Source organism: Drosophila yakuba, chromosome 3R (genome assembly GCF_016746365.2).
Source record: "Drosophila yakuba strain Tai18E2 chromosome 3R, Prin_Dyak_Tai18E2_2.1, whole genome shotgun sequence".
NCBI classification, from domain to species: Eukaryota; Metazoa; Arthropoda; class Insecta; order Diptera; family Drosophilidae; genus Drosophila; species Drosophila yakuba.
This window is the reverse complement of record NC_052530.2, coordinates 28,015,164-28,042,596: the sequence shown is the minus strand read 5'-3', so window position 1 is coordinate 28,042,596 and position 27,433 is coordinate 28,015,164. Positions and strand designations below refer to the sequence as shown.

Sequence of the window (27,433 nt, the reverse complement as noted above, 5' to 3'; positions counted from 1 at the left end):
AAGCTAAAAATTGTTGTTTGCCATTGTGGCAAACGCTGGTTGTTGTAATTTTGATTGCTTTGTTATGTGTGGAGCAGTGGGTGGCAATAAAACGTGAGGATCCCTCCACTGCCCTCCAATTTCCCACCACTTCCCCTCCACTTCCCCACCACATTCCGCTCCATTCAGCAGCTCCATTCCAGAGCCGCAAACATCCGAGTATTCAAACATGTGTAACTCGTCGGAATGGGTTGGCTAATGAAAGCAATAACAACCGTCGTAGGGAGCAACCGTATCAGCAGCCCATTCAAATGAGGCTCAAACAAAGGATATAAATAAATACAAAAAAAAAAGGGTGGCCACGAAAACAGCAATAAAGCAGCTAATAGACTAGATTAAAGTTGTTCCGCCAGCAGGCGCATAAATTGCTCATTGAATCTTTTCGTTTTGGCCAAAGTAAAAACGCTGATGCCACCAATTTTGGGCACGAAAGCGAAAAAAGCGAACTACAAATGCCAGCTAAAAATGCCTTCAATGACCGTAAGCCATAAAACACACGCGGCTCAATGGCGACCGAGTTCATGTATCATTATGGATGCTGGGCATTCTGGAAACTTACAGCCAAAACACTGACCAACAGGGCAAATAAACCCTAAACCAAATGGACTCCAGCTTGCAGCCGTTTCAATTTATCAAGAAAACAAATTAAATTTTACTACATACATTTCCTTGTCAAACTATGCGACGCAGTAAAAATGAAAGCTTAATTCGCTTAACTCACCGGCGTTGAAAACATGTTAATTTCAATTAACCATTCGAAAAAGCTGTTAAATTCAATCATTTTCAATATGCGGTAATTAAATTCAGCCAGCTAAAGGTACTACCACACTGCGTTATGGGATGAAATGGCTCGGCTGGTTTTCAACACGGCAAACGCATTACAGACATCACAGGCATCCGAGGAGGGGAATTCAGATAGAAAGCAGATAGAAATACAAGTATGGGTGGCAAAAACCGAACCAAACCAAACCAAAACCACAGAAACAACTCAAAATCGCAATATGACACATATGTGAACAGACGTTGCAAAATGCCAAACGAAACGAAATGCAAAACCGAGCTGAACCAACAGCCAACACCCAACGAGCAGAAGGCAAAAAGTGTAGCCAGCATTGCAGCGCTAAACATGCAAAGTGCACAAGTGCTGATAGCTGTATGCGTGTGTATGTGTGGCTCAATGCATAAGTGTGTGTGTGTGTGTGAGTGGATCCTGGGCGAAATGCATGTTAACGTAGATTTTAACGAATGTTGACAATTACGAAAAATTTGGTTTCTGGTTAAACGAAATGTGGGTCCAACGTGGCGTATGAGTGTTTGCCAAGTGTGCAGCGGTATGTGTACACATGTACACGCTTCAAGTTTTCCTTTGCCTTGCCTCATATTTTTTACCCAATTTTCATATATTTTTTTTTTTTGTTTTTTTGGTTTTTTGTTTCTGCGTAAGTGTGTGCTGGGAGTATTTGTGGGGAATTTTTTTGGGCTGTGGCTCGCCGGGAATCGCGGGAGAGAGCCCCAAAAAATATGTACGGCCAAAAGAGCACCGAACCAGGCTGGAGTTGTAATGGAGTCTCCAGAGTCCTGAATCTTTGAGGGATTGACCCATCGAAGAGCATCCTGTCGAAGAGAGTTTGCCGTCTAGGGCTTGGCCTTACTGTGTGTAACAGGATGCGGCTCTCGCAGGATAACAGGGTGAATGGGCGAAGGCGCAGGCGCTGCGCAGCATCTGCGGCTGCCACATTCCGATGAAATCCCGTCGGCGACAAAGCTACAAAACGGAGGCTGCCAGAGGTCCTGGCCAGGCTACAAAAACAAAACGCGCGTCAGTACGAATCCTGTGAATATCTATGCAGGACACCACGGAGCGGGGCCCAAAGGCTCGTTGAAAACCAGTGAAACTGCGCTTAAAACTGCAAACAAAAATCAAGAAAAATTAGTTAAGAAGTTTGAATATTTTTTCGAAATTTTTAAGCACAACATTTTGTTGGTGCAAAATTAAAAAAAAAAATAATTTAAATAAGTTAAGGCGGCGGGAGCAAAAACAAAATCAGCTGCCTGGGCGCAGCGGCTTCAGCTGCTCAAGCAGTGCGCCGAATCGGGAAATCAGTTAGCAGCAGCGAGACTTGGAGACTTGTAAACACTTTTAGGCCATGTGCTAAAAGCCACTTACTCGCTCTGTGCCCCACCAACTGCGTCAGAGATTGAGCACCAAGGGGCAAGCAGCAAGCAGCAAGTAGCAAGCAGCAAGCACCCAAGGCGGCAAAGGCAGAAAGGTAAACAAAAACCTGTGCGCGTGTTTTTTGTGCATCAATAAAACACCGGCACACCGCCCACACGCCGCACAGCGCCAAGGTCCTTTCTTTGGTCCTTTCCTTTTTGTTTTTTTTTTTTGTTTTTTTTTGTTTTTATATTCAACGGCGTGACGTCACCATGGCTCCTGGCTGCTGCAACGCACTGCTCGCCCACATCTGGCGCCACTGCAAGCCGCTGTGCCTGCTCCTGGTGCTGCTGCTCCTCTGCGAAACCGTTCAGGCGAATCCCGATGCCAAGCGCCTCTATGACGATCTGCTGAGCAACTACAATCGCCTCATCCGACCCGTGAGCAATAACACGGACACGGTGCTGGTCAAGTTGGGCCTCCGGCTGTCCCAACTCATCGATTTGGTAAGCACAATTAATTGCTATAATCATCGAATTTCGGCTGCTGCTGGAGGGTGGAGTTTTTTAATTAAGCCCGCGTTTCGCTACATTAGCTGGGAAAAAAATCCAAAAAAAATAAAACAAGCAACAAGAAGTGCGTAAAAGTTTGCCAGCAACTTTCTGCTGCTCGTAAATAAAAAAAATGCAAAACAATAAACAGCAACAAATGGGGCGAATCGAAAGCGGGCGAACAGAGAAATCTATGAAGCCATAATGACAGCGAGAAAGGGCGAGTCGAGGAATGAGTGCTGAAAGTTGAAATTACAGAATAAGTAATGTGTATATACCCTACATTAAAGTGGCATATTTCAACATTCGCAACATCTACTTTATTCCTGTCAGCACTGGTTGCTTTCTCTTGCTCTGCCACCAGAACAGATAAATCGCTGGCATTTCTCACAAAAAACACAACTTCCGGGGAGCACTAGATTTTTATAACATTTCACTCCAACATTTCATTACATGGAGGGGTTCGCTTGCTTAAAGTTGCTCGGGCCAAGTCATTTGTCAGTCGGCCGAGACTGCAATTCCGGCTGCAGGGCCGCCACTTTGGGCGTTGGTTTTGCCTTTTTGCCCAGCCACCGCCAGCAAAAGGCTTAAAAGGTAATAAAACAAGCCGAAAAGGAAAAGAAGCCGCCGTAAGCTGACAGCAAAAAGCACATTAGTCGGGGCGAGGAGTGCAAATGATATAAAGAAGCCCCAAAAAAAAAATGTGTGGCGAAAAATGAATAAAATGCAAATCCCACTTGATGCATGGCTGGGCCTTACAACCCCCAACTCCCCAAAACTCCACCCAAACACTCCACTCGACATCGCTCCAATTCCCTGCACATTTCTTGCGGCTTGTAGAGCTTTCGGTATATGCGAGCTTAATTCTCTTGCAGAATCTCAAAGATCAAATTCTAACGACCAACGTGTGGCTGGAGCACGAGTGGCAGGATCATAAATTCAAGTGGGATCCCTCGGAGTACGGCGGCGTCACCGAGCTTTATGTGCCCTCCGAGCACATCTGGCTGCCCGACATTGTGCTCTACAACAAGTAAGTAGTGGAAAAAAAGGACATCCAAAACATAAATGTACATTTAAGCACCAATTTGTTTGGCATAAGCATTAAGTATAAACTGCATACGAGTATTAACATTGCGTTTGTGGAATTTCCATTTCCATTTCTTGCCTTTCATTTCAATCCGGTTTCCTTTAGTGCCGATGGCGAGTACGTGGTCACCACCATGACGAAGGCCATCCTCCATTACACCGGCAAAGTGGTGTGGACTCCGCCGGCCATCTTCAAGTCAAGCTGCGAGATTGATGTGCGCTACTTTCCCTTCGATCAGCAGACCTGCTTCATGAAGTTCGGCTCGTGGACCTACGACGGTGATCAGGTGAGTGGTGTCCTCATCATTGTTCTTCTATCTGCTGCCACTGCCACTGCAAGTTGAGTCCCAGATAAATGGGCGTGGCCAACGATTTATGGCCCACCATTTATCTGAGAGATGAGGAGATAAGGAGATGAGGCAGCGACTTACACGCCTAAGACGCGGTAAGAACAACGAAAAGGCGTCGTTGGCATCTCGCAGATTAAAATGTGAGAAATTGTAAAAGTGTAATTGAAACTTGTCTAACCGCTGCACGCACACACACACACACACTCACACACACACACACACACACACAGACGCAGAGTGTCGCTGAAAGAGAGCGGCAGTAACTCACACAGAGGCACTCGACTGTGTGTGTCGCTGTCATAAAAATGCGCGGCCATAAATTAAGCCAAAGTGCGACTTCCACCCAACCCAAGCAGCTTCCGTTTCCGCTGACCCTTCGCAGGGCTGCAATGAGGGACAGGTGCACTTAGAAAAAAAGTCTTGTATCTAACAATAAATTAGAAACCTCCCTAAAGACGAACTATAAATGTAAGCTTAAGAAGATGTTCTTAATGACAAAAGAAAAGTTATTAGTTTTTGGCGAGCAACCATAAGAATCTCTCTGTGATTTACATTTCTAAGTCACTAGTTTTTTTCTGAGTGCTGGGGATGGGTTGCAGGACAGAGCTCTTTTTCACCGGGCGTTTGCCAAGGCATTTAAATTTCGCTACTCTTTTAACGACTGCACTTGGGCTGCCGGTCTGCCGGCTGGAGGAGATTGGAGGAGATTGGAGGAGATTTGTAGGGACTGGGATGCGCCAGGTGGTGGCGATGTCACGGCAAGTGGCAGTGAGCCGGACAAAAGGCAAAGGAGCGTAACTTTAACGGCTCCATCAACGGGGGGCGCTTTGCTCGATTCACAGATCGATTTGAAGCACATCAGCCAGAAGAACGACAAGGACAACAAGGTGGAGATAGGCATCGACCTGCGCGAATACTATCCCAGTGTGGAGTGGGACATCCTTGGCGTTCCGGCTGAGCGGCACGAGAAGTACTATCCCTGCTGCGCCGAGCCGTATCCGGGTGAGTTTAGTGGAGTTTAAAGCTTCCCATCGCCAGCAATTACGCGAAAGCTCTACCCAAACTCATCCCCTGAAAAAATATCCCTTTCCCTCTTTTTTCCAACACATTCTTGTATCCCACTTTTTTTGCGCCTTCTTGGATGTGTGACTGCTGCAATGGCCATGGACTGTTTAGATATCTTCTTCAATATCACCCTGAGGCGCAAGACTCTCTTCTACACGGTCAACCTCATCATTCCATGTGTGGGCATCTCCTATCTATCGGTGCTGGTCTTCTACCTGCCCGCCGATTCCGGCGAGAAGATTGCCCTGTGCATCAGCATCCTCCTGTCGCAAACCATGTTCTTTTTGCTCATATCGGAGATTATACCCTCGACATCGCTGGCACTGCCGCTGCTGGGCAAATATCTACTGTTTACCATGTTGCTGGTTGGACTGAGTGTGGTCATCACGATTATCATACTGAACATACACTACCGCAAGCCGAGTACGCACAAGATGCGCCCCTGGATTAGGTCGTTCTTCATCAAGAGATTGCCCAAACTGCTGCTGATGCGTGTGCCCAAGGACCTGCTGCGTGATTTGGCGGCCAACAAGATCAACTACGGCCTCAAGTTCAGCAAGACCAAGTTCGGCCAGGCGCTGATGGACGAGATGCAAATGAACTCCGGCGGCTCCAGTCCGGACTCACTGCGGCGGATGCAAGGTCGTGTGGGCGCCGGTGGGTGCAATGGCATGCACGTGACCACGGCCACAAACAGGTGAGTTAATCCAGCTTGGGGGTGAATCAACCCACTTTGGTCTCAACAAAACTTGGAACATGTACAGCAATAATAACAAGAATGATTAATAAGGTTATACATTAAAAGTAACTAAAGAGTGACACATTTTCTAATAAGCTACAACTTCAAAGGAAACTAATAGTATTTATATTTATTTTATGCTAAGAACTTTAGTTAAGTGCAAAATACTTCGAGGTAATACACATTGAACTTAAAGTTCGAAGCCAAGTAACAGTTGCATATGGTGATGCAGCCATAAATGATTTCTGAGCCACGTCGAATGCTTGCACATCCTGTCACAAGGACACTGTCTCTGAACTCTCTTATCCCGAACTTTGCAGATTCAGCGGCTTGGTGGGGGCTTTGGGCGGCGGACTGAGCACCCTGAGCGGCTACAATGGACTGCCATCGGTGCTATCCGGATTGGACGACTCTTTGAGCGATGTGGCCGCACGCAAAAAGTATCCATTCGAGCTGGAAAAGGCCATCCACAATGTCATGTTCATACAGCACCACATGCAGAGGCAGGACGAGTTCAATGCGGTGAGTACTCCGGCAGCTGATTGAATTTTTAATTGGAAATTCCGTTTGTCCACGGACCCACGAGCCCACGTACCCACGTACCCACGGGCGTAGCCGTAGAATGAAACCGCAAAAATCGCTTTGTCCGATGATGTCGTCCTCCCCATCCGGAGGCTCTCGTTCATCTGGGTAGCCACTGGTAGTCTGATCTCCTGGAAGGCACTTGCTTTCACTTCATTTTTCCTTTTTGTGTCGACTTATTTAAGCTTTTGCCATATTTGCACTTAAAGACTCCGACCCTCGGCAAATCCACTTTTAATTGCTTTTGTTCAATTGACTGGCAATTGGCAAGCTCCAACCAATCGAGCCACTTCATCTCCTCATCTCTTCATCAGCAAAAGCTACAGCTACAGCAAAACGTTTCAATCAAACCCCAAATGTTCTTTGTTGTGCGATTGCGGCGTCTGGTCGCCACGAGTTTTAACCCCTCACCCTTCCCCCTGCTCGTAGTTCTTTGCTTTTGGCCCTTTTGCTTTTGGCCATTTATTTTTTCGGGGCTTTGCGCTTTCGCTCTTTGATTGATAACCGAACTGATGCTGATGCCGGCCATAAGTAGATTAAGCGAGAAGTGCTTAATGAAAGCCAATCGCTCAAAGTGTGGGCTTAAAGCGCAATTAACCCTCCTGCAGGCGGGCAACTTCAAATTGGCTGGCAGCCAACAGCAAAAACATATATATTTTCACATAAAAACAAATCGGATTTTTGCTCTTGCTGCATACATAGTATTCAGCAAATTTCATTGCAATCATTTTTAATAATTCAACTTTATACAAAGTGTGCATAATTGAAATAAATTCATATTGAATATACCATTATACCGTTTATCCACTAACAATGTGCTTCTTTTGATTTATTTCTTTGAATATCGTTTGCATTTTTTAATCACTTTTGGCCATTTTCCTCTTACAGGAAGATCAGGACTGGGGCTTCGTGGCGATGGTCATGGATCGCCTGTTCCTCTGGCTGTTCATGATCGCATCCTTGGTGGGCACATTTGTGATCCTGGGCGAGGCACCGTCGCTATATGACGACACCAAGGCCATTGATGTTCAGCTATCGGATGTTGCCAAGCAAATCTACAATCTAACCGAGAAGAAGAATTAAATTCATGTGAACGTAGACTTAAGACCAACATTCCTAGTTTAATGCAGTGTTTCTAGCAAATTGATGCGAATGAAAATTAAAATATGCCATAATAAAAAAAAAAAAAAACGTTGGCCCCAAAAGCAGCCAAGCAAAATGCTGAAATGCAAAGCGCTCTTTTCACTCTGCATGCCAGAAAGGTTAAAGCTAAAATTATTACAAGAAAAATGCTGGCGAAAATACTCGTACTCGTACGTAAGAGGATGCCAACGGCTTTGGCCACACGACTACACACTCACACGCCACGCCCCCTTTTTGCCGCCCACTTTCCCCGGAGGCTGTCAAAACTATTTGCCAAGCATGTGTATCCAACAGCCAGCTGCTGCATCCTGCTCCAGCTCGGTTTCCATGGATTCGAGGGTGGGAGAGCATGCCTGGCCTTTTATTTGATAACTGGAAAATTAACCTTTTGAAAATGCAAAATGCGGCAAATGCACAGGCAACGGATGCCAACTCATGGGTAAGATGACGTCGAAGCAGCCGGCACACAAATATGCTGCAAATATAAGTTGATAATGAAGGGTATGTGCATGTAATCCACTATAATCGCCGGGCTATTAAAATAAGCACAGCCAAGATAATTCCCCGAATTTTCCAGCAGTTCTACTTAAGAGCCATAGTTAAGATACATATTTTTTAGTTTGTTTTTAATTTGCGGCATATAGTAGAACAGATTGTTGAGAAGCAGCCAACCATGCATGGCATTCCCAACAAATTGCCGAAATGAATATTAAAAACCACAAATGAGACCCTTTGCGTATGAAGAGAGATTTATTACTAGCAGCTTCATGAAGCCGCATCAAAGCAAAGGAGTAAACGAGCCCCAAGGATCTGGCAAAGGCAAAAAAAAAATAAAATAAAAATACCAGTTACAGCCAGAAACCATTTCTCAGCTTTCCACATCTTTCAGCATTTTTGCGAGAGCAGTTGCGAGCTGGAGGCATCCATTCTGGTTGACTGACTGGCTCGCTGGCTTAAAGTATGCGGCAATCAAAAAATGTCTGCAAAACTATTTGCAACAACTGCAAAACTATTTCTATACAAATGTCACAATTTCTTGTTACTCGTCGTCGTTGTCGTGCATGCTGAATTTCCCTTGCATTTTCGCTCGCTCGCTGGCTGGCTGCCTGTTTGTGAATGTCATTCAAATTGATGGGCAACAGAGAGTGGCAGGCCAGCCGCAGTGCCACGCCCCCTTTTTCATACCAAGCCTAGCAGCGGGGGCTGTCAATGTCAGTTTGCGCAAAGCAGCAATTGCAATTGCTTACTGACTGAAATGCAACAAAAGGAGCGGCGTAACGCTGGCTCAGCTCAACAAGTACTGCTCCCCAGGCTCCAGGATCCAGGATCCCTGCTCCTTGCTCCTTACTCCTTGCTGCTGTTGCCGCAGGACCTTCGCTGGATTTGGGTGCGCATATATTTTGCATACGTTACCCACTATCGTGAATCACTTTATGCACACGCACTCGAACATCGCTACCCATTCACCCACTCACTCACTCACTCACCCACTCACTCATTCATTCATTCATTTTCCTTGGCTTCGTTTCCGCTCCACTGTCATGTTGACAAGTTCAATATGCTTCGAACCACCCACTTCGGCGCCCACACTCACACACACACTCACATACTCACTCACACACACTCACACACTCACACACACTCACACACACTCACACACTCACACACTCACACACACACACACACACCCACTGACTGAGTGACTTTGCCAGCTTGTCGCTTTTCGCATTTCGAGTGTGCGTGTGCATCATTTTCGCTACTTCCCGTCTACTTTTCACAGTTCAGCGAGCTGCTCTCCTTTATATCCCCACTGGCCCCCTTTTTGTTTTGTTTCACGGCTCCAATTTAAATTCATATTATTTGAGCTGCACATGTGAAAAATCGTGCAATGGATGGAGTCGAGGCTGCTGCACTGATAAACAAAGGGAAAGTCGGATTTATAAGGCAGTTGAATGCGCTGTCACAAGGGTATCATTTGTCTATACAACCCCACTGTAAAGTAGACCAAACAACCATGTCGCATTCCTAGGATTTAGTTTGTACATTCAATGACTTTCATTCAACTCGATGATACTAAATACTACCTAACTGCATCAAAGAACTTTTAATTTCCAATATTTCTTAGCAGAAATTGGGTTTTTTTCATAACTTTTCCGAAAATTGATTGCCATGTCAGATTCCGTACCCAAATGCCAAAGCCAATCCAATCCATTCAGTGCACCCTGCGATTGGTGCAAAATATTTCCCAATGCTGCACAATTTTTGTATACTTTCGTATATTTTAAGAATTTATTTTTACTCGCAGTCCCAGTTTTTGCTTACCACTTTTGAGTTGTTACAGTTTGAGGTATTTTTTTTGGTTTTTTTTTTTTAGTTTTTTTTTCACATATAATTCATTGCATACTTTTTGGCATGCAATTTCATTTCCCGCTGACAGCCGAGTTTGCAATTCGTTTGATTTACCATTTATTTATGTCGTCTGACAAATTCAATTTGATTGCTGAATGCAAAACATTGAGGTCGTCGCTGGGAAATGCATTTGCTGTTTTCCACACTTTAAATGCAATTTCTGCAACGGTCAGGCAAAAGTTTTTCACAATATTCTCTCGGTTTCCGTTTCCGTTTTAGCTCCCACACACACCCTTTACACCCTCTACCCCTTTTTTTTTTGTTCTCCATGTCGTTCCGGCTCAGTCACTCTGATATAATTAACGTTAACGGAGTGGCAGCCTTTTAGGTTGCAACTGGCCACGCCCATAAACTACCGCCCACCGCCCAACGCCCACCGCCCAGCAAACGATTAGGGCCGCGTGTCACTTGTCTTATTTTATCGCAAAAACAATTTGTCGTCGCCTGTGGCTGCCGACTTGCGGCAGAAGTTGCCACGACAGCGTTTCCCGTTTTTGGTGGCAAATTTTATAAACGATTTATAAAAGTCATTGGTGCAGTAGTTGGCAGGCAAAACTCAAGCACAAACTCAATTCGTTGACATGTGAAAACTTTCGACGCTTTCATTTATTTATGAATTGTTCGCTCGTAAAGTTGCAGCAGCACACACACACACACACTTAGATCACATCCAATTAGCATATTAAATTAAATAAATATTAAACTAACTGCCAGCGGCCCCCGACCACCACATGCCACATTACGTATACGCCATGCAGTCCAACGTTGTCAATACTTAAAGTGATCAGCACCGCCCACTCTCACACACACACACACACACACACTCACCGCACACGACCACAGGCACACAGCGGCTAAACTGTCATGCAGTTAGTCATTCACTCATCAAACAATCCACCCATCCACCCACTTCCAGTCCCCAAGGATTATGTGCCAGCGGCTTTTACGAGTCCTGTGCAGGGCCTGCTGCTGGTCTGCTCATAATTTATGCCACTCATCTTAATAATTTTGGGCACAAAACTTCAACTACGAGAACGTGTAGTAGTAGCAGCAGGATCTGCAGGACGAACAGGAGCAGCAGCAGGCAACCCAAATATTTTAAACATTTACTTAGCCAACATAGAAGCCCCATTGGCTGGCAGGTGCAGGCAGGGAGATAGAAAAGCCAGTTCAACCGGAGCACCGAGCTGAATGACCCTTTGATCTAGTTCCATTCGCAAATTGATTCACTTTATCAACTTTCATCTTTAAATGACTACTTTCGTGCAACTTTCAATGGCTTTATTTGTGACAATTTATTATCTAAGAGTATACATGTTCTATTTCAGATTAGTTGGCACTCACTTTAAAGTTAAGTTTTAACTTATAACTCAAAGTTTATGTCTATTATTTATGGACACTTTGTTACCTTTTCATAGTTGGCTGAGACTTTTTTTCTGGTCTTGTTATTTTACTTGAGTCACAGTTTCTTTGTTCAGAACTGAGATTTTATTTAGACTATCCATCCCTGGGTGTTTTTGCCCAGTTGGTTTTACCTTTGCCTTGGCATATTTCATCAGCATCGTCATCATCTTGTCACACAGCATCTTTTACATTACTGAATACACACACGGCCCCACTTGGTGCCATGTCCTCATCCTCATCCTCATCTTCATCCCCATCCTCTCCTTCCTTTCCATTCCCAGCATCATCCTCTTATCCCAACCGTATCCCCATTTGCTGTTTGTTTTAGTGCCAATGTAGCATAGTTTTATGCATATCCAAGTAGTCCTATGTGCAACGTCTTTGTTATGGCATAACTTCATGTGGGCGTGCATGTAAATGTCCATGGGGGAGTCTTTGGGGCAGGAGCAGTGACTTGCTCTCTGGAAAAATTCGCTTATATTTTCCCCCAGTAAGTCATAGTCCCCAAAAGGTGAAGCGTTTTGGCTCCAAGAGCGTGAAAGTATCGGACGAGCTGTAGAACAAAAATGTATTATTATATTTACTTAAAATTCCATTCAAACTGTGTACTGAGCCCCATTCAATCGAAAACCCTTTTATACCAGCAAAGTTACGCATTTAATTTCCGATAAATGTTGCTTAAGAAGGCGGCAAGGAGAGTATTAAGCAATCTCACCGTTTTAAAACCCCAAAAAGAATGGTTGGAAAAGGGTTTTCAAATGAAAATCCCAGTCAGCCGGTTGCAAGTTGGCAACTTTTACTGCCGGCACAAATGCTTAAGCTTACCGAATGACTTCAGGTGTCATTAAAAAGGCACTTGCAGCCATTAGACTTGCATTTACCCCCAATACACTCATACACTCACACACACTAGCACACACTCACACACACTCACATACACCACCTTACACTCACACACATTCCTACATACTCACATAGGGCACACTGCACTGCAAACAACCTTCGAAAGCCGCCAGTGGCAGCACTTTGCCCAAATCCAATTAACTTGAACTGCAGCCAGCACACGCACGCCCTTCACCACCCACTCCCACCCACTTGCACCCACCAGCACCACCCACATCCATCCATAGCCACCCACAACCACCCACATCCTCGACCCAAAGAAAGTGCTGCAGCGAAGCCCGGCGGACATTTGTCGGGATAGCTAAGCAACTGCAAGAACAACTGCGGATCGGGCCAGCACCCATGGAAATCCCCTTAGCACTGGGTACACTGGGAAAATTAACGAGTAACTTAGCGGCCCGGTAACAGAATTATTTTCAAGTGTGCAAAATCCATTACAGACTTATGGGCTGTATTCAAGTGCCATGCCTTTTTATACCCAAAAGAGCAGCCTATTTTAAGCACCCAGCCCATAGTTTTTGTTGCAGTGTACACTTCTGCTTCGCCCCTTGCTTGCACTGCAGATATTATAAACATTTTTCGAGCTTTTGCATATTTTAAGGCGTCGCTGCCATTACTCAAGTGAAGCCAAAATGACTTAGGTGACAGCGGCAGAGGCGCACAGGACACAGCGCACAGCTCACAACAACACCAGCACAATGGAGCATTACAAATATCCTTTTTTGAGGCAGCTGCGGAGGCCAATGTCGCATAATAAAGGGAGCGGCATTCTTCATTCAGGGATGCACTGCACCCAACTGAACCACCACTGAACCACTGTCTCCAGTTCCCGCTCCAGACAAAGCGCCCTTGCGGATGAATGAGTGACTTGCAAACAAGCAGGAACAGGATCAGGAGCAGCAGCAGCTGGAGCAGGAGCAGGAGGAACGAGATGCCCGGCAAACTGGGTCATGTTTACAATTAACTTTTTGGCCCATGGTGGCGGGCGGCAGTCCGCAGCAGGACCTCCTCCATTTTCAGCCACAACCGCAGCCTCGGCCGCATCAGAATACCAATCCGAATGCGAATCCGGCTCATCCTGCATGCATAAAGGACTCGCCTCGCCTCAACTCATCTCGACTCGACTCTACTAGACTCTCGGTGTCCGCGACGGCTTAGCGTGTTTTCCGTTTGGCCTGGCTAATGGCTTGTGACCCACAAAAAAAAAATACACAAAAAATAGGGAAAGGGAAATAAAATTGTACGGCCGACCGACTGGGAAGGGGAAATGTAGTCGAATGTGCCAGGAGTATATATAGTATATCCTTGAAACATTTTTGCATTCAAAGAGTTTCGTAGAGAGTAATGAGAATTTTAGAGCCGTCGCCGCCGCCCTCAAACATTATTAAGCGGTAATTTTCATTTGTAATGAGCCTCAACTGAGCTGCCTCAACTCAGCTGGCGCGTTGCATTATGCAGCTGCTCAAACAATTGCCCTGATTAAAATATCCTTGATGGCTAAGACCCTCCGCACCGGATTCGCCGAATTCTCCATTGCTGTGTGGAGCTCCAAAACCTCGAACCTCGAACCGCCAAACCGCAAAGCTGTCAGCGTCGATTTTAATAAGCCTAATTAATAGCACACCGCACAAAGGATATGGCGCATAGTGCACTCGAAACTGCATTACGCGGAATGAAGTGAGCTCGTTCGATGCTGAAATGCGGAATGCATTTGCCCATTTCTCAAATGGTCTCATATCTCAAAATCAAACATTCAACTTTCGAATGTTAATCAAGAAAACTGAAACAGCACGATCCTCAATCGGAAGTAGTACATACTCACTTAAATATTAACCAAATCGAACACAAAACAAACGATGCCAATTAAAAGGACTTGGAGTTAATTACCTCTTAGTGCATTGTTTTGAAATCAATAGACGATGTCTCGATTAAGCCTTTAAAACTCGGCTTAATGTGCCAGTGGTTTTGCCTAATGACCAACAATAAATTCCGATTCCAATTCCTTCCCGAAACCCAGAACACATCCGTCTCCATGGGCAGACCCAAAAATTCAATGCATAATTTCAAAGAGCTTTGCACCTTTTGTTTTGTTTGGCTGGAATGTGGCACGTTTTGTTTACTTTGGGCCCAGTTGGGTCGTTGGTTGCAGGTCGGCTTGCGGATTGGGAACAGGAGCGGGCTTCAGCCAGGCTTGAAATTATGCTTCCTGTAATTTGACATGCAGACAAAACCATTTAACACCCCGATGGCTGCATTGTTCTGGCTTCTCACTTTGTGGTCATCGGGATTCGGGCTTGGGGCTTGGGGCTTCGGGCTCCGGGTGAAATTTCCAGCATTTATTATTTAAAGCCATTCGACAGGATAATAAACAACGAAACAGCGGCGAATGCATTTCGTCCTTCCGGCATTCAATAGTCCTCAGTCCACTGCATTGGTGATTAAAAACTCATTAGTACTCAATACTTTTTAGTGGTGCGCAGAGTTCTGGGATATTGCTGAATTTAGTGGCTTTGCCATGCAGGATACGGCGCTTTAAGGACACTCGCTCTTTGGCCGTCTTCTAATTAACTTTTATTACAGTTTATTGCTGCGCAGCATCCAGAACCGTTTTCATATTTTAATTATATTTAAGTGTCATGATTTTTAATTGTAAATTATGGACCAACACAAAAATAACATAAAGCGGCGATGGGCAGAGCGGCCAACTGGAGTATCATTGCTCCACGAGACCAAAGTCACACAGTGTCCTGGTCATAACGCTGCTCAGTGTTCACTTCTCGGATTGTGGCAACAGGGGCGCTGACTTGAGGGGTTACTACTACTTTAAATGCATAAAACTTATCAACTTATGTTGCTTAAAAAGGTGATAAAGAGCATGCATTTATCTTATTTCTACCATTTTATTGCATACTTCTAGGCCGTTGTGTTAATGATTTTATGGCAAGGTATTCCCATTTTTTTATCCTTGCGAGGACGCCTCTGCTCGGCATTAGTTGGCGACCGCAGGACAACAGTCAGACCGCAAAACCCAAAATCCGAAACGAACGTCACAGCAGCACGCCACCTCATTGCTCAATCCCTGGCCACGCCCACTACGCCTTACCGCAACATCGCCGCCCCCCCCCTCTCACACCAGCACACCACACCCATGGCATAATTATGCGCTTGAGTGCTTGATTATGATGGCGCTTGGCTGACAACGATGATTACGTAGCCGCTCTGTTGTTTGTTCATTAATAAGTGCAACAAAAACGCGTCGCCATCTTCCATCTCATACTCACACACATATCCACATACACAGCCGCAGGACACACACACTCGCACACACACATTGTCATCAGCGTTTTGCAGTTGTTATGCCCTTTTATGCGGGACTTGTCACTTACACGCAAAATTTAGCAAAAGCTCCTGCGATAGCGAGGTGTTGTAGTTGTCGTGGTCGTTGTTCCTCCACTCAACCCGCATTTGTGCGCCTGTCTTTGTGCCACGTTCCTCAGTGTGAGTGCCAGTGTGTGTGTGAGTGTGTGTGTGTGTTGGTACTCTTAGTCGCACTATTCACTCGCGCTCAAATTGCATATTTTGCAGCTTGATAGCTCATTACGCTGACACTTGATTGTTGCACGTACCTTCCAAAGAAGCTGAGGCAGCACCACCAACTTTCCCCCACGGCATGTGGGCTATCTATACACAGAGATGGCAGCGTGATGAGCGCAAGAAAACCCAAGAAAATAAGTTGTATTTATATTGCAAATATCGCTGGATATCTTCAAAATAAGTGTAAATGGAGTAATGGTTTTTGAATCACCTCAAAAGTCTGGTTGTAAAGATTTATTTCCTGTCAACTATGGCACTAACCCATAATGACTGCTTTCTGTGACTGAGTATCGCGTCAGCTCCAAGGCTGCCACGTTCCAATCTATTGCCGAATTTAAGCGTTTAAGTGTTATTACGCACACAGCTACACACTCGCACACTCGCAGGATACTCGCTCCAGCGATGAGAAGAAGAACCTTTTGGGGCAACTTTTCCTGCATTGCCAACGACATTAAAAATCCATTTAGCGACGAGCTCGCTGCACTGAAATCAGCAACAACAAGGGGGCGGCAGCTCATCAACGTGACCCTTAACCCCGCAGCGTGGGGTCCTTTGACAAGCCCTCGCTAATAACCCGTTGAGTGTCTGTCGTCATTGCTTTTGTCATGCAAGACAACGTGGGGCTTATTGAGTTAGCTGCACCGAAAAAAGAAATCTGTTAACCGAAAGCGAGTGCGGTGAAGTAACAAATTGTCGCCGACGCTTTTGGCCAACTTAGCGCAAAATGCGAAAATGTCGGCGATTGGAAAACTCGAGCATCAGCAGAAAACTCTCTGAGAGTGGAAACTCCTTTCGGTTGCGTAATTAAGCGCTGCGATGCCACGCCCATGTGGCGAACTGTGAACCCAATGCTCGTGTCGCTGATTAGGCGCAATTAACATGCTTCACGCATAATGCTGGTCACACTGCAACGTCAACGCCCACACACGGCCACACAAAAGCGCACGGGAAGTGGGCGTGGCAGGTCACAGTGGAACGTCGCTTTGCAGCTCACAAAAGCTAATCAAGTGGCTTAATTGGAAAGCAAACTCGCATTTAATTGACACTCGCATCGATAAAAGATAAAAGAAAGCTCGCCTAATGAATGCTGGTCTCGCACAGAAGCCAGCCAACTGGTCCTTGAATCCTGGCTTAAGCTGCTTTAATATACTCGTACTTTACACTTCACTTTAATGAGCTCTTTTAATGGTTTGGCTATATCAAAGTTTGCCACTGATGGCGCTCAAAAAAGAAATCACACTGCTGGCAAATCAAAGCACGAATCAAATTAAGTAAATTACGAATGAAAACTTGAACCGGAACTTGGAGCAAACAGAATCAATCTCCATTGAAACTCGACCACTATGCCCAGTCAATGGCATGTTTATCTTTAAATACACAGTGCATATGCTAATGCATTTTCCCACTCAAGGGTTCAGCAACTGGCTGTGGATAGATGGCTCTGGATAGATGGCCCAAGGAGAAAGTTCGGAAATCAGAGCTCTCCAAGTCAGTTCAAGTCCAAGTCAGGCAGCTCAAAAAACTTTCCCCTCGTAGCAACCAGCACTTTGTGTCTATCGAATTCCCACGAAATTCTAGATGCTGCATTTATTTTGTTTTCAAATAGAATACAAAGGTGAAATGTGGAAAACGGTAGCGAAGAAAGAGCGCTCACTTTTAAAACTTAATTTATATGCACGCACACACACACAAACACACATACTCACACATATACAAAGGACCAAAGGATTCAACTTACAGAAGAGGGAATTTCACAGCACACAAGAACGAATTGCTTGCCCCTTTTTCCACCCACTAACCCTCAAAAGCTGGACACCACTTTGTTATATTTTTCAGCTATTTTCAATTTATTTCAATTTTTCGCCGCTTTTATAGTTTCACTCGCATCCTGATCAGAGAACTGCAAGAGTGGCATTTTTTGCCACCCTGATCACACTCAACAATTTTGAGTGCGGGTGCCACTCACACCGGTTTTCGCGGGTACATACAAACACCCGGTCAAAATATTCGGGTGTCTGCAAACACCCTGGTGCCTGCGCACCCGAATCAATGCGGCACCCTACGTCGCGGGTACCAATCACACTCGCCACTCATAACGAAGGGTAGAGAAGGCAAACATGCAGAAAAAGGCAAGTGCCTTTTTCTCGGAAACACCCGGGTGTCTTGGTAAACACCCGGGTGTTTTGGTAAACACCCGGGTGTTTTGGTGAACACCCGGGTGTCTGGTAGACATTTGAGTGCCTGTGGTAGGTAACATACGAAAAAGAAAAGTACATTAAGTACTGAAAAACGAAATATATTATGCCGAAAATCTGTAGAATTATGCATTCTATTTACAGAAATTTAACCAACACGAAATAGACATTTCTTTTTTATATCTTATATTATTTGCTTTGTTAAAATTTTTAATATTTAATTACCATATTTAACTTTGTATGTATAATTTTTCTTTTTAAAATGATAAAAAAAAAACAATAGAAATAGAATTGTGTTAATTAAGTATAAATACTATTTAATAATATACATAATATATTATTTAATAATACATAAGTTTGTTTTTTGTTAAGACATTAGATACATCAAAACGCAAAAACATGTGCACGACCTTTTTCTTGGGTGTTTCCATTCACCCTAAATTTTTTGGACCGTGTCTCGCTTCCACCCATACAATTTTTATGCATACAGAAAAGTACCTGCGGCCGATCCTTGCTTGCGCGTCACCCACCCTAAACTTCTTTGCACAGCAGACACCCGGGTGTTTTTGTGCAAGTACAAAAAACACCCTGGTGGCAAAACACCCGGGTGTTTGTCATTGCTAAATTTAGGGTGTCTCCAAACACCCGGGTGCGGAGACTCCCGGTGTTTAGCGGGTACACTTAGGGTGCCGGTGGCTTGCTGCAGTTCTCTGATCCTGATCCTGTTTGTCCTTTTTCCCAATGGCCGTTACTCGTTTGGCTGGAGGGTGCGTGACATGGCTTGTCTTTGCTTAAAAATTTATACTGCGCAGCCAAACAAATTTATGGCTTGACAATGTGTTTGAAAACGGGGTCGCCACTTCGTCCCAAGTTCTCCATCCCCATGTTAGGTGTCAGAATTGAGCTCGTAAAGCTATTTCGTTAAGTGTACTAAAATACACAAAAAACCGCGTTGTTCATTTGTTATTGTAGTGCTTTTTGAAGAGTGTACATATGAACATAGTATATTGTACATATCAATACTTTATAATCAAAATCCTATCAAATAGTATAAAAAACACAACTATCCATAGATTATATGTACTATTAAGCAGCAAGCAAACAAATCAACTGATGTGCTTCAAGTGGACTCTTAAAAACGCACAAATTCCCCGAGACGACAATAAATATTGGTCAAACATTCAGCCGACACATGAGTGCACTACGGTTGTTTGCGATTTGGGACTTTGGGTGCCGTGAATGTCGCAATAAAAAATTGTACAGCTTCGCTGTTTTGCATAATTTGATTTACGGAAGCCAGCTTTCGATGGCACTTGACTATGCAGAAGGCGTCGTGAGGCCGTGGCTCATTAAAATGTTTGGACGCACAATTAGTAGCCGGCTAAGTACAATAAATTATCATAATAGGGCGGCAAATGTTTACAGGCAGTGCAGCAGTGCAGCAGTGCAAATTGGATTGCAGAAAGAAATGAAGTATATTTACGAGTACTTGAACCCGGAGACAGCGATAAATCCGGCACAATAGTGACGCCAAAGCAAAGAGGCAAACTCATTACAAATTGCTGCATTAATTTCAACTTGACGGGTTGAATGAAATAGGATGGAATGGGGGCGAAAAGGTGAGCCACTTGAGCTGCAGTCCTGTTCACGGAAAATGCAATTAAAAGGCGAAGGGCACAGGACATCAGCAGGAGCTGCTAGAACTGCTAGAAGTGCGGCAACTGCGGGGATTCGTAATTCAATAAGGAATAAGGAAGACAGGATTGCGCAATACAAAGAGCATGGCAGGCGGCGACTTGAAGAAGATTGAAATTAAGTGCCGAAAAAGCAAATGTACGGAACAAAAATCATCCTGTTTCGTTTATAATTCATTGCATTACATTCGTTATCCGACTTTCTTAGACACTCGAAAGTACGTACAGTGAAACGAGTTTATGGTCTAAGTTAATTATACTTGAGTTTACTTATAAAGTTAAAAGAAGTTTTAGAAAGATCACTTGCTATTTGAACAAGTCCTGCGTTCGAATATAAGAAATGATATTCATGTTAATTTTAATTCTTGCCAGTATTCAACAGAGTTTCTCCCACTCTATTAACGAAAAAGAGGCCAAAACAAACTGGTCAAAAAATGGAAAAGGTTGAGGAAGGTGCGCGTCAAAGGGTTAAGGCGATGGACAGCTGTTTCCGCTGATTAATTGCCCAAACGCAAGACATGCAAATTAAATTAGCCAATAAACGGCGGGCGGCCTGACACCAATACCAATACAAGAAGCAAAGCGGAAACGGAAACGGAAATAGAACTGAACGATCCAGGCCGAACCGTGAAAGTGCCAACTTCGAAATTTGGCGTTTTTCCTTCGCCATTTTATTTTATGTTATTCTTTCGTTCTGACAAAAGGTTACACGGCATTAAAAACAAATGAAGCCCTAATGGACTTCGAAAGCAGTCAAGGGAAAGGATAGCAAAGGCCACTGGACAGAAGGACGAACCGAAACCAGGACGAAGGCCCCAAAAGGACTCGGAACAGAGAGCGGTGTTGAGCCAGTTCGACTGCCACGGGGCTGGCACAAATAATTGGCTTAATTTTTAATTGACGCGAAATTAATAGCCTCAGCCGGTGGCCAGGAATTCGGGCCAGGCGAGTGGAGGCGACGAAATGGAGGCACACGACCAATGGAGTCCTTTGGCGGCATGATAAATGAAAGCAGCGAAGGTTACGTCAAAGTTTTGACCAGGAGTTTAAAAGCTAAGTACCCTGGGCATGATAAAAGTAGGCTAGTTTGGAAAATAGGTATTAAAAGTAGCATTACTCATTAATACTAATTTTTTTTGAATTTATAAACCAAAAACTTAGTAGTTAACACATCTAGCATCTACTTTTTGGGACTTATCCTTATTTTTACCAAGCAAATACTTTGCAGCCCTAGAAAACTGGCTTCTCCACAACTATAAGCTGCACTTGAAAGTAATAACAAATTAATTTTAATAGTGTTTGCTTGCTGGCAAAGTGTTTATACCGGTTTATACCTCTCACTCCTTGCGTTTCGTTTAAAAATTGAAAAACTTGACTCGAAGTTGCTGGAGTTTGAGTTGGAGGCGTGCCTCAGTTCAAACTAAACTCAAGTTCAGTTTGGCTCATTAGCGTTTTTGGTCAAAATTATTAATAGCACGGCAGCGCCCCCTGGCGGGCGTGCAATTAAGCAGCAGTTAAATTTAATTAGCCAGCAGGCAGTATCCATCCCCTCACCTCTCCCCTTTCCTTTAATCACGGCCCACGCTAATCAGCATACGTGTGTGTGTATTACAGGTGCGCCTGCAGCTGTGTGTGTGTGTGTGTGTGTGAAAAAGGTGTGCTAGGTGTCCGCTAGTTAGTTAGTTAGTCCTGTCTGTGTGTCTGTGTGTGTCGGGATAAACTTTTCAACTTTTGCACGGCGCAAATGTTAAGCGTGAAACTTTCGCCCTCTCGACAAGTTCGACATGAAAATGGGCTGGGAAAAAGGGAAAGTCTTAGTTGCTTGTTGGTGGCTCGCAAAAAAAAAAAAAGTTTTCGCATAACGGAAACGGAAATACACGTCAAGTGTGTGGACAGGTGGCTCAGGTTTGTGTCTGTGCGTGTTTGTGTGTAGCAAACAAGACGAAACAACTATTTATTCAACTGCCAACAGTTTTCGGTGGCGAAGCGAGGAGTGGCGAAGTTATGGGCCCATCAAGAATCATCATAAATTGATAGTTCCTGGGCCGCAAGTTTAATTAGTCGTTGGTGCAGATTTATTTGGATAGTCGAATAAGATACGAGAAAATTCATTAGATACAACGGATGGATTAAGCTGCCCATGAAGATGTTTGCAGTGGTTATTAATAGCGTTGGTTAGTTTTGCCAGTATTTAATAAATAATATTTCGCTTCACCTATTTTCAATTTCTCTTGCTTAGTTCGGAAAATAAATAACAAAGCCAATTTCTATGCCACATATCCTTTCCTCGCAATGGTTGCGTCTCAGCCAATTTATGTGATTGTTCAACACGATTTCATTTTCAGTCGCCAAGAGATTTCCTATCCTTAATGTATTTTCACGCAACCCTCTATTCCTAGCCACCTCCCTCCCCCCTCTCCATACTCGTATATTACCTTTGCCCCCCTGTCACGCCTTAATGTGTAAATTGCCACACCCGCTAATGCATTTATCCCTGACAAGCGACAAGTAGAACGAATAAAAATAAAGGACATCCCCGAATGTAAAAAAAAAGGGAAAAGGGAAGAAAAGAAAAGAAAAAGCGAGGGAAGTACGGAATCAGCAATGCGAGAGCCACTTAAATATATAGTTGATATATATTTTACATACACGAAATTGGTTTTTAACTGTATTCCGAGGACAGGCAGACAACCGCAGAGGGCGGTCCAAGTGGGCGGGGATTTGGGGGCCCCCAATGGAAACTGAGCCTCTTCAAGCGGCTGAGCAATTTCATTTTACAACCACTCGTTGTACTTATTCCTCCTCCATTTCTGATATTTTTTTTGCATTTCTTTTTTCCTCTGCCAGTTGGCCCCCGTTGTTGTTGCTCTTGCATTGCGCCATTTAATGTAAATCGTAAATTTAAAATGTCATGTAAAATGTTGGGCGGCTGGGCACGGACAAAGGGGGCGTGGCAGGCGGCACTCGAAGGATCCGGGTGCCACCACTTAAGCGACAAAAAAAGCACCGAAAGACAAAAGCGGCACAAAAAAGTGCAAGGGAAGGGAACGCAGCGCAAAATGTTATTAAAAGACGTCGACTCTGATTGTTCCAAAAGCAGGACAATGCCACGGACGCGGATGAGGGTCCTCCATCCTCCATCGGATGTTCCCGACACGAAAACGCCCTAACAACCACTTCAGTTTGACTTCACTTGGCACGGAAACTAAATGCAAATTGTAAATGACAACCAAAGTAATAATATATCAATATTCGATAATAATTCTGATATTTCCTAGAAATATATATATCTTAACTAGCATATTGCAATCATAAATAATTACAATCCTTGGACTTTGGTGATTGGGGATTGCAGAACGCCTAACTACTTGGGCGTGCAGGATACGAAAAAGGGGGCGTGCCCCTGCGCTGTGGTTTTTGTGCCTTTAATAGAATTTTTATGAACTTAAGTAAAGTCGTGTCCAAATCCCACGCAGATTACACACGCACACACGCACACCACGGAGATGAGCGACTTTGCGACTTACGCAACAGCAAAAAGCTTTCAAAAAGGCTAAGACCGCCCATCGGCCATTTGAGATGGGGGGATGGAGGATATAAGTGGGCGTGGCAGGACGAGTGCGAGTGCGTAAAATGGCAGTTAATCGTGACCACGTACCAGGACTATTAATAAAAGCGTCTTTAGACCTACATTTTGTGGACATTTCGTTGCCATTTCGACTGCACAACAATGAAGTCGCTGGAGAAGCAGAACTTTGGCGCATCATTAATTTCACGCAGTCTACAACTGTCGAGTCGCCCCTCGCACCACATTCTCCCTAGACAAAGGCCATGTGCAGCTGAAAACAATACGAAAAAAAAAGGGAAAAAAGACCGGACGGAAAAAGGCAAACTTAATAACAACAAAATGGCCTTTGTGGCCTCATCTTGGCACTGGGTCACTCACACCAACAGACAGCCACACACCAACACACACACACACACACACATGCCTCTTGCCAAAGGCACATATTTTGTAATTTATCATTGCACAATACACGAACTCGCCCATATGTTTGTCACTCGAGTCCTCTTTGTTCCTGCCAAATGAACCTTAGCGTCGAAGAGACTCGACTTAACCATTTAAACTCATCAATGGGTCCACAAATCAACAAAATAGAAGTGCAAAAAGTCAGAAAACAAACAAGCAGCTGCTTTCAAATTAAATAAAGAGCCAAACTGAACATGAAGCCACTCGCTGCGGTTTTAGCCATGTTCTGCTTAATCTAAACCCCTTCGGCGTATCAAAGTCATTCGCACATTGACCGCACCCCTTTTAAACTCTAATTGACGTGCTTTTGGTCAAATGTAGCGATTTGGTTTTGGTTTTGGGTTTTGGGTTTTGTTTTGGCTTTGGTACATATTTTTTCCTGTCACGCCGCCGGAGAACGGGGACACACGAGTGCATTTCAAGGGTGTTTATGTGTCGGAGGGCACTGCAAAAAGGATCTCTGAGTTTGGCAATAAATTCACAATGCACTTTGCAAAGCAAGATTGAGATACATTTGCGTAGAAATCGGTAGTCATCATAAGTTAAACACTAAATAAAGTGGAACAACAACTGAAAAATGTATATTCCTTGCCCTTTAAAAATCCTTTGTTTCCTTTAAAGTGCAATATATTGCCATGACTTTTAGTAAATATTCCCAATTACTAACTACACTTTTTTTGCCCCGTGCATTTCAAAGTGCACGAGTGTGTGTTTGGTTAGTTGGTTGGCCAAACTTAGCATCGCACGTGCTTCTGTCGGCTGCCATTTCGCCCGTTTTGGCCATTTCGAGCTCGATCTTGGCCTGGCCAAAAGTAGATGGCATTTCGTGGCCCATCGGCTAGATGCACTCCGCGCCGCGTTTCCTTTTGCGCCAGTTTAGTTTATGGTTTTGATTTCCGTTGCGCAACGCGCTTCTTAATTAGCTGCCATTTCACTCTCGACTTGCCCCTTTTCTGCTGCTCGCCGTGTAATTGAGCGTGTAAACTGGGCTTAAGTCACTTAACAGTCGCTTAACACATGCAGCTAAGGGGAAAAAAAAGCACAAAATCAAAAAGGGATCTGCTCCTGACCCAATGGCTATTTTTTTTTTGTTTTTTGTTTTGGCGTGAAGAGGTGGATGCGGGTTGGCTGGGCAATTTGCATATTGTTTTGTGCTTTGCTGAACTTTGGCTTGTGCCCGAAAATGTGTTGCATACTTTGCGGCTTTATGCAAATACCATCACAGTGGTCACTGACAAATAGGGGATGCTTTCTTTCGTTGTGCTCTTTTCATTCAAATTACATTTAAATTATTCCGAGAGCAATTGAGAGCACTCTTTATGGAGCTGCAAATGCCCTACAAATGGACAACATGTTTGCTGTTTAGAAACATAGAGCTTGATATCAATTTTTTAATATTTTTTCTAACTTTTGTGGCTCAGAAAACATGCATACCTGACCTCCACTGTAGGCGAGGTCTCCTGGAGAACAGGACGCGGCACAAGTTTGCCGCTCTGCATGGCAAGCAAATAGAAATTAACATGACATACTTCGCCCGCTTCGCAGCTCCTCAGCTCCTCAGCTCCTCAGCTCAGCTGGTGTCGGGAGTGGATTTGGTGCTGCTCCTGCTGTTGATGATGATGGAGATGGAGATGAAGATGGTGCCAGAGATGGAGGTGGCCCAGGAGGAGAAGGATGCGGCTCTGTGGAGCTACGCATGTGACGCAGCAACAACAATAAGGACAGCGACAAACATGCACAGCGGGGCACGGCCCGTAGAAAATATGAAAAATGTAAAACAAAAATCTGGCAGAAACTTTTCTAATTTAAAACTGCCAGCACACAAAAAACAAAAAAAAAAAAACCAGAGGGGAAATGCCAAAAATAAAATAAAGTACAGCAAAGAAACTCTGAAAAACGCCATTAAGTAAGGAGGTTGAGCGAAAGCAGCGAGTTCTTTAGCAAATCTTAATAATATCTGGATCACAGTCATGCTGAAAAGGGTGCAGCGTAATGAGCGTATGTACTTACATTATAAAATAATAATATTTTCGGGTGTCATATTTTACAGGTCAACTTACACATAAATGCAGTATCATAAACTAAAGAGCCACATGGTATTTACCACAGGGTGTTTTTATACCCGTTACTCGTAGAGTAAAAGGGTATACTAGATTCGTTGAAAAGTATGTAACAGGCAGAAGGAAGCGTTTCCGACCATATAAAGTATATATATTCTTGATCAGGATCAGTAGCCGAGTCGATCTGGCCATGTCCGTCTGTCCGTCCGTCTGTCCGTCTGTCCGTCTGTCCGTCTGTCCGTCTGTCCGTATGAACGTCGAGATCTCAGGAACTACAAAAGCTAGAAAGTTGAGATTAAGTATACAGACTCCAGGGACATAGACGCAGCGCAAGTTTGTCGATTCAGGTTGCCACGCCCACTCTAACGCCCACAAACCGCCCAAAACTGCCACGCCCACATTTTTGAAAAATGTTTTAATATTTTTTCATTTTTGTATTGGTCTTGTAAATTTCTATCGATTTGCAAAAAAACTTTTTGCCACGCCCACTCTAACGCCCACAAACCGCCCAAAGCTGCCACGTCCACACTTTTGAAAAATGTTTCGATATTTTTTCATATTTGTATTAGTCTTGTAAATTTCTATCTATTTGCTAAAAAACTTTTGGCCACGCCCACTCTAACGCCCACAAACCGCCCAAAGCTGCCACGCCCACACTTTTGAAAAATGTTTTGATATTTTTTCATTTTTGCATTAGTCTTGTAAATTTCTATCTATTTGCCAAAAAACTTTTGGCCACGCCCACTCTAACGCCCACAAACCGCCAAAAACTGTCCTTCGCACTTACACTAGCTGAGTAACGGGTATCAGATAGTCGGGGAACTCGACTATAGCGTTCTCTCTTGTTAATTCTACACTTGAATTGCCGAAAATCCTTTGTATTCTTTGCTGGTTCTTTTCATCATCAACACGCCTTATAGAATGTTAACCCAACTCCTGCCAGTCAAAGTGCTCGGCAAATTATGTCTGTTGACAGTGCCAAAGTGAAAGTCCTTTGCCAGCAGGACCTGCACATGCTGATGAATGCGAGGCCAAGAGATTTCAACTTTCTAATTTAATGCGACAAGGAGACAAGTGAGGCGACAGATACAGATACTGAGACAGAGACACAGAGACAAAGACAAAAGGCAACGCAGTGTGCGGAGACAAATAAATGATATTGCAAATTATTTAGGCAGCCAACGCGGCGTATGCGCAATGTCTGTTTGACACAGCATAAGCAAAGTTGATGCCATATTGTTTTTTGGCTCTCGCCACGAAAAAACGTTTTATTTCCACACCCACAAAACTTTCGTGAAAAGTCATCTCTTAATTGAAAATTAACAGCAACAGAACAGATGTCATTGTGGTTTTTGCTCCGATAGCAGCTGTCAATTATAATAATTCAAAACACTTGGGTTAGGCTTCAAGATGAAGTGCAGCCACAAAAGATGA

The 27,433-nt window shown here is 44.1% G+C and overlaps 1 protein-coding gene across 1 annotated transcript; it reads left to right on the top strand.

Annotated features, from left to right (window-relative positions):
- Positions 1 to 1,863: 1,863 nt before the first annotated feature.
- On the top strand, positions 1,864 to 7,800 carry LOC6538709 (acetylcholine receptor subunit alpha-like 2). Its single transcript, XM_039375722.2, has 8 exons — positions 1,864 to 2,309; positions 2,382 to 2,700; positions 3,621 to 3,775; positions 3,938 to 4,118; positions 5,024 to 5,183; positions 5,358 to 5,943; positions 6,306 to 6,507; positions 7,456 to 7,800. The coding sequence occupies exons 2-8, from the start codon at positions 2,467 to 2,469 to the stop codon at positions 7,648 to 7,650; spliced, it is 1,713 nt and encodes a 570-aa protein (XP_039231656.1). The 5' UTR covers positions 1,864 to 2,309; positions 2,382 to 2,466; the 3' UTR covers positions 7,651 to 7,800.
- Positions 7,801 to 27,433: the final 19,633 nt, after the last annotated feature.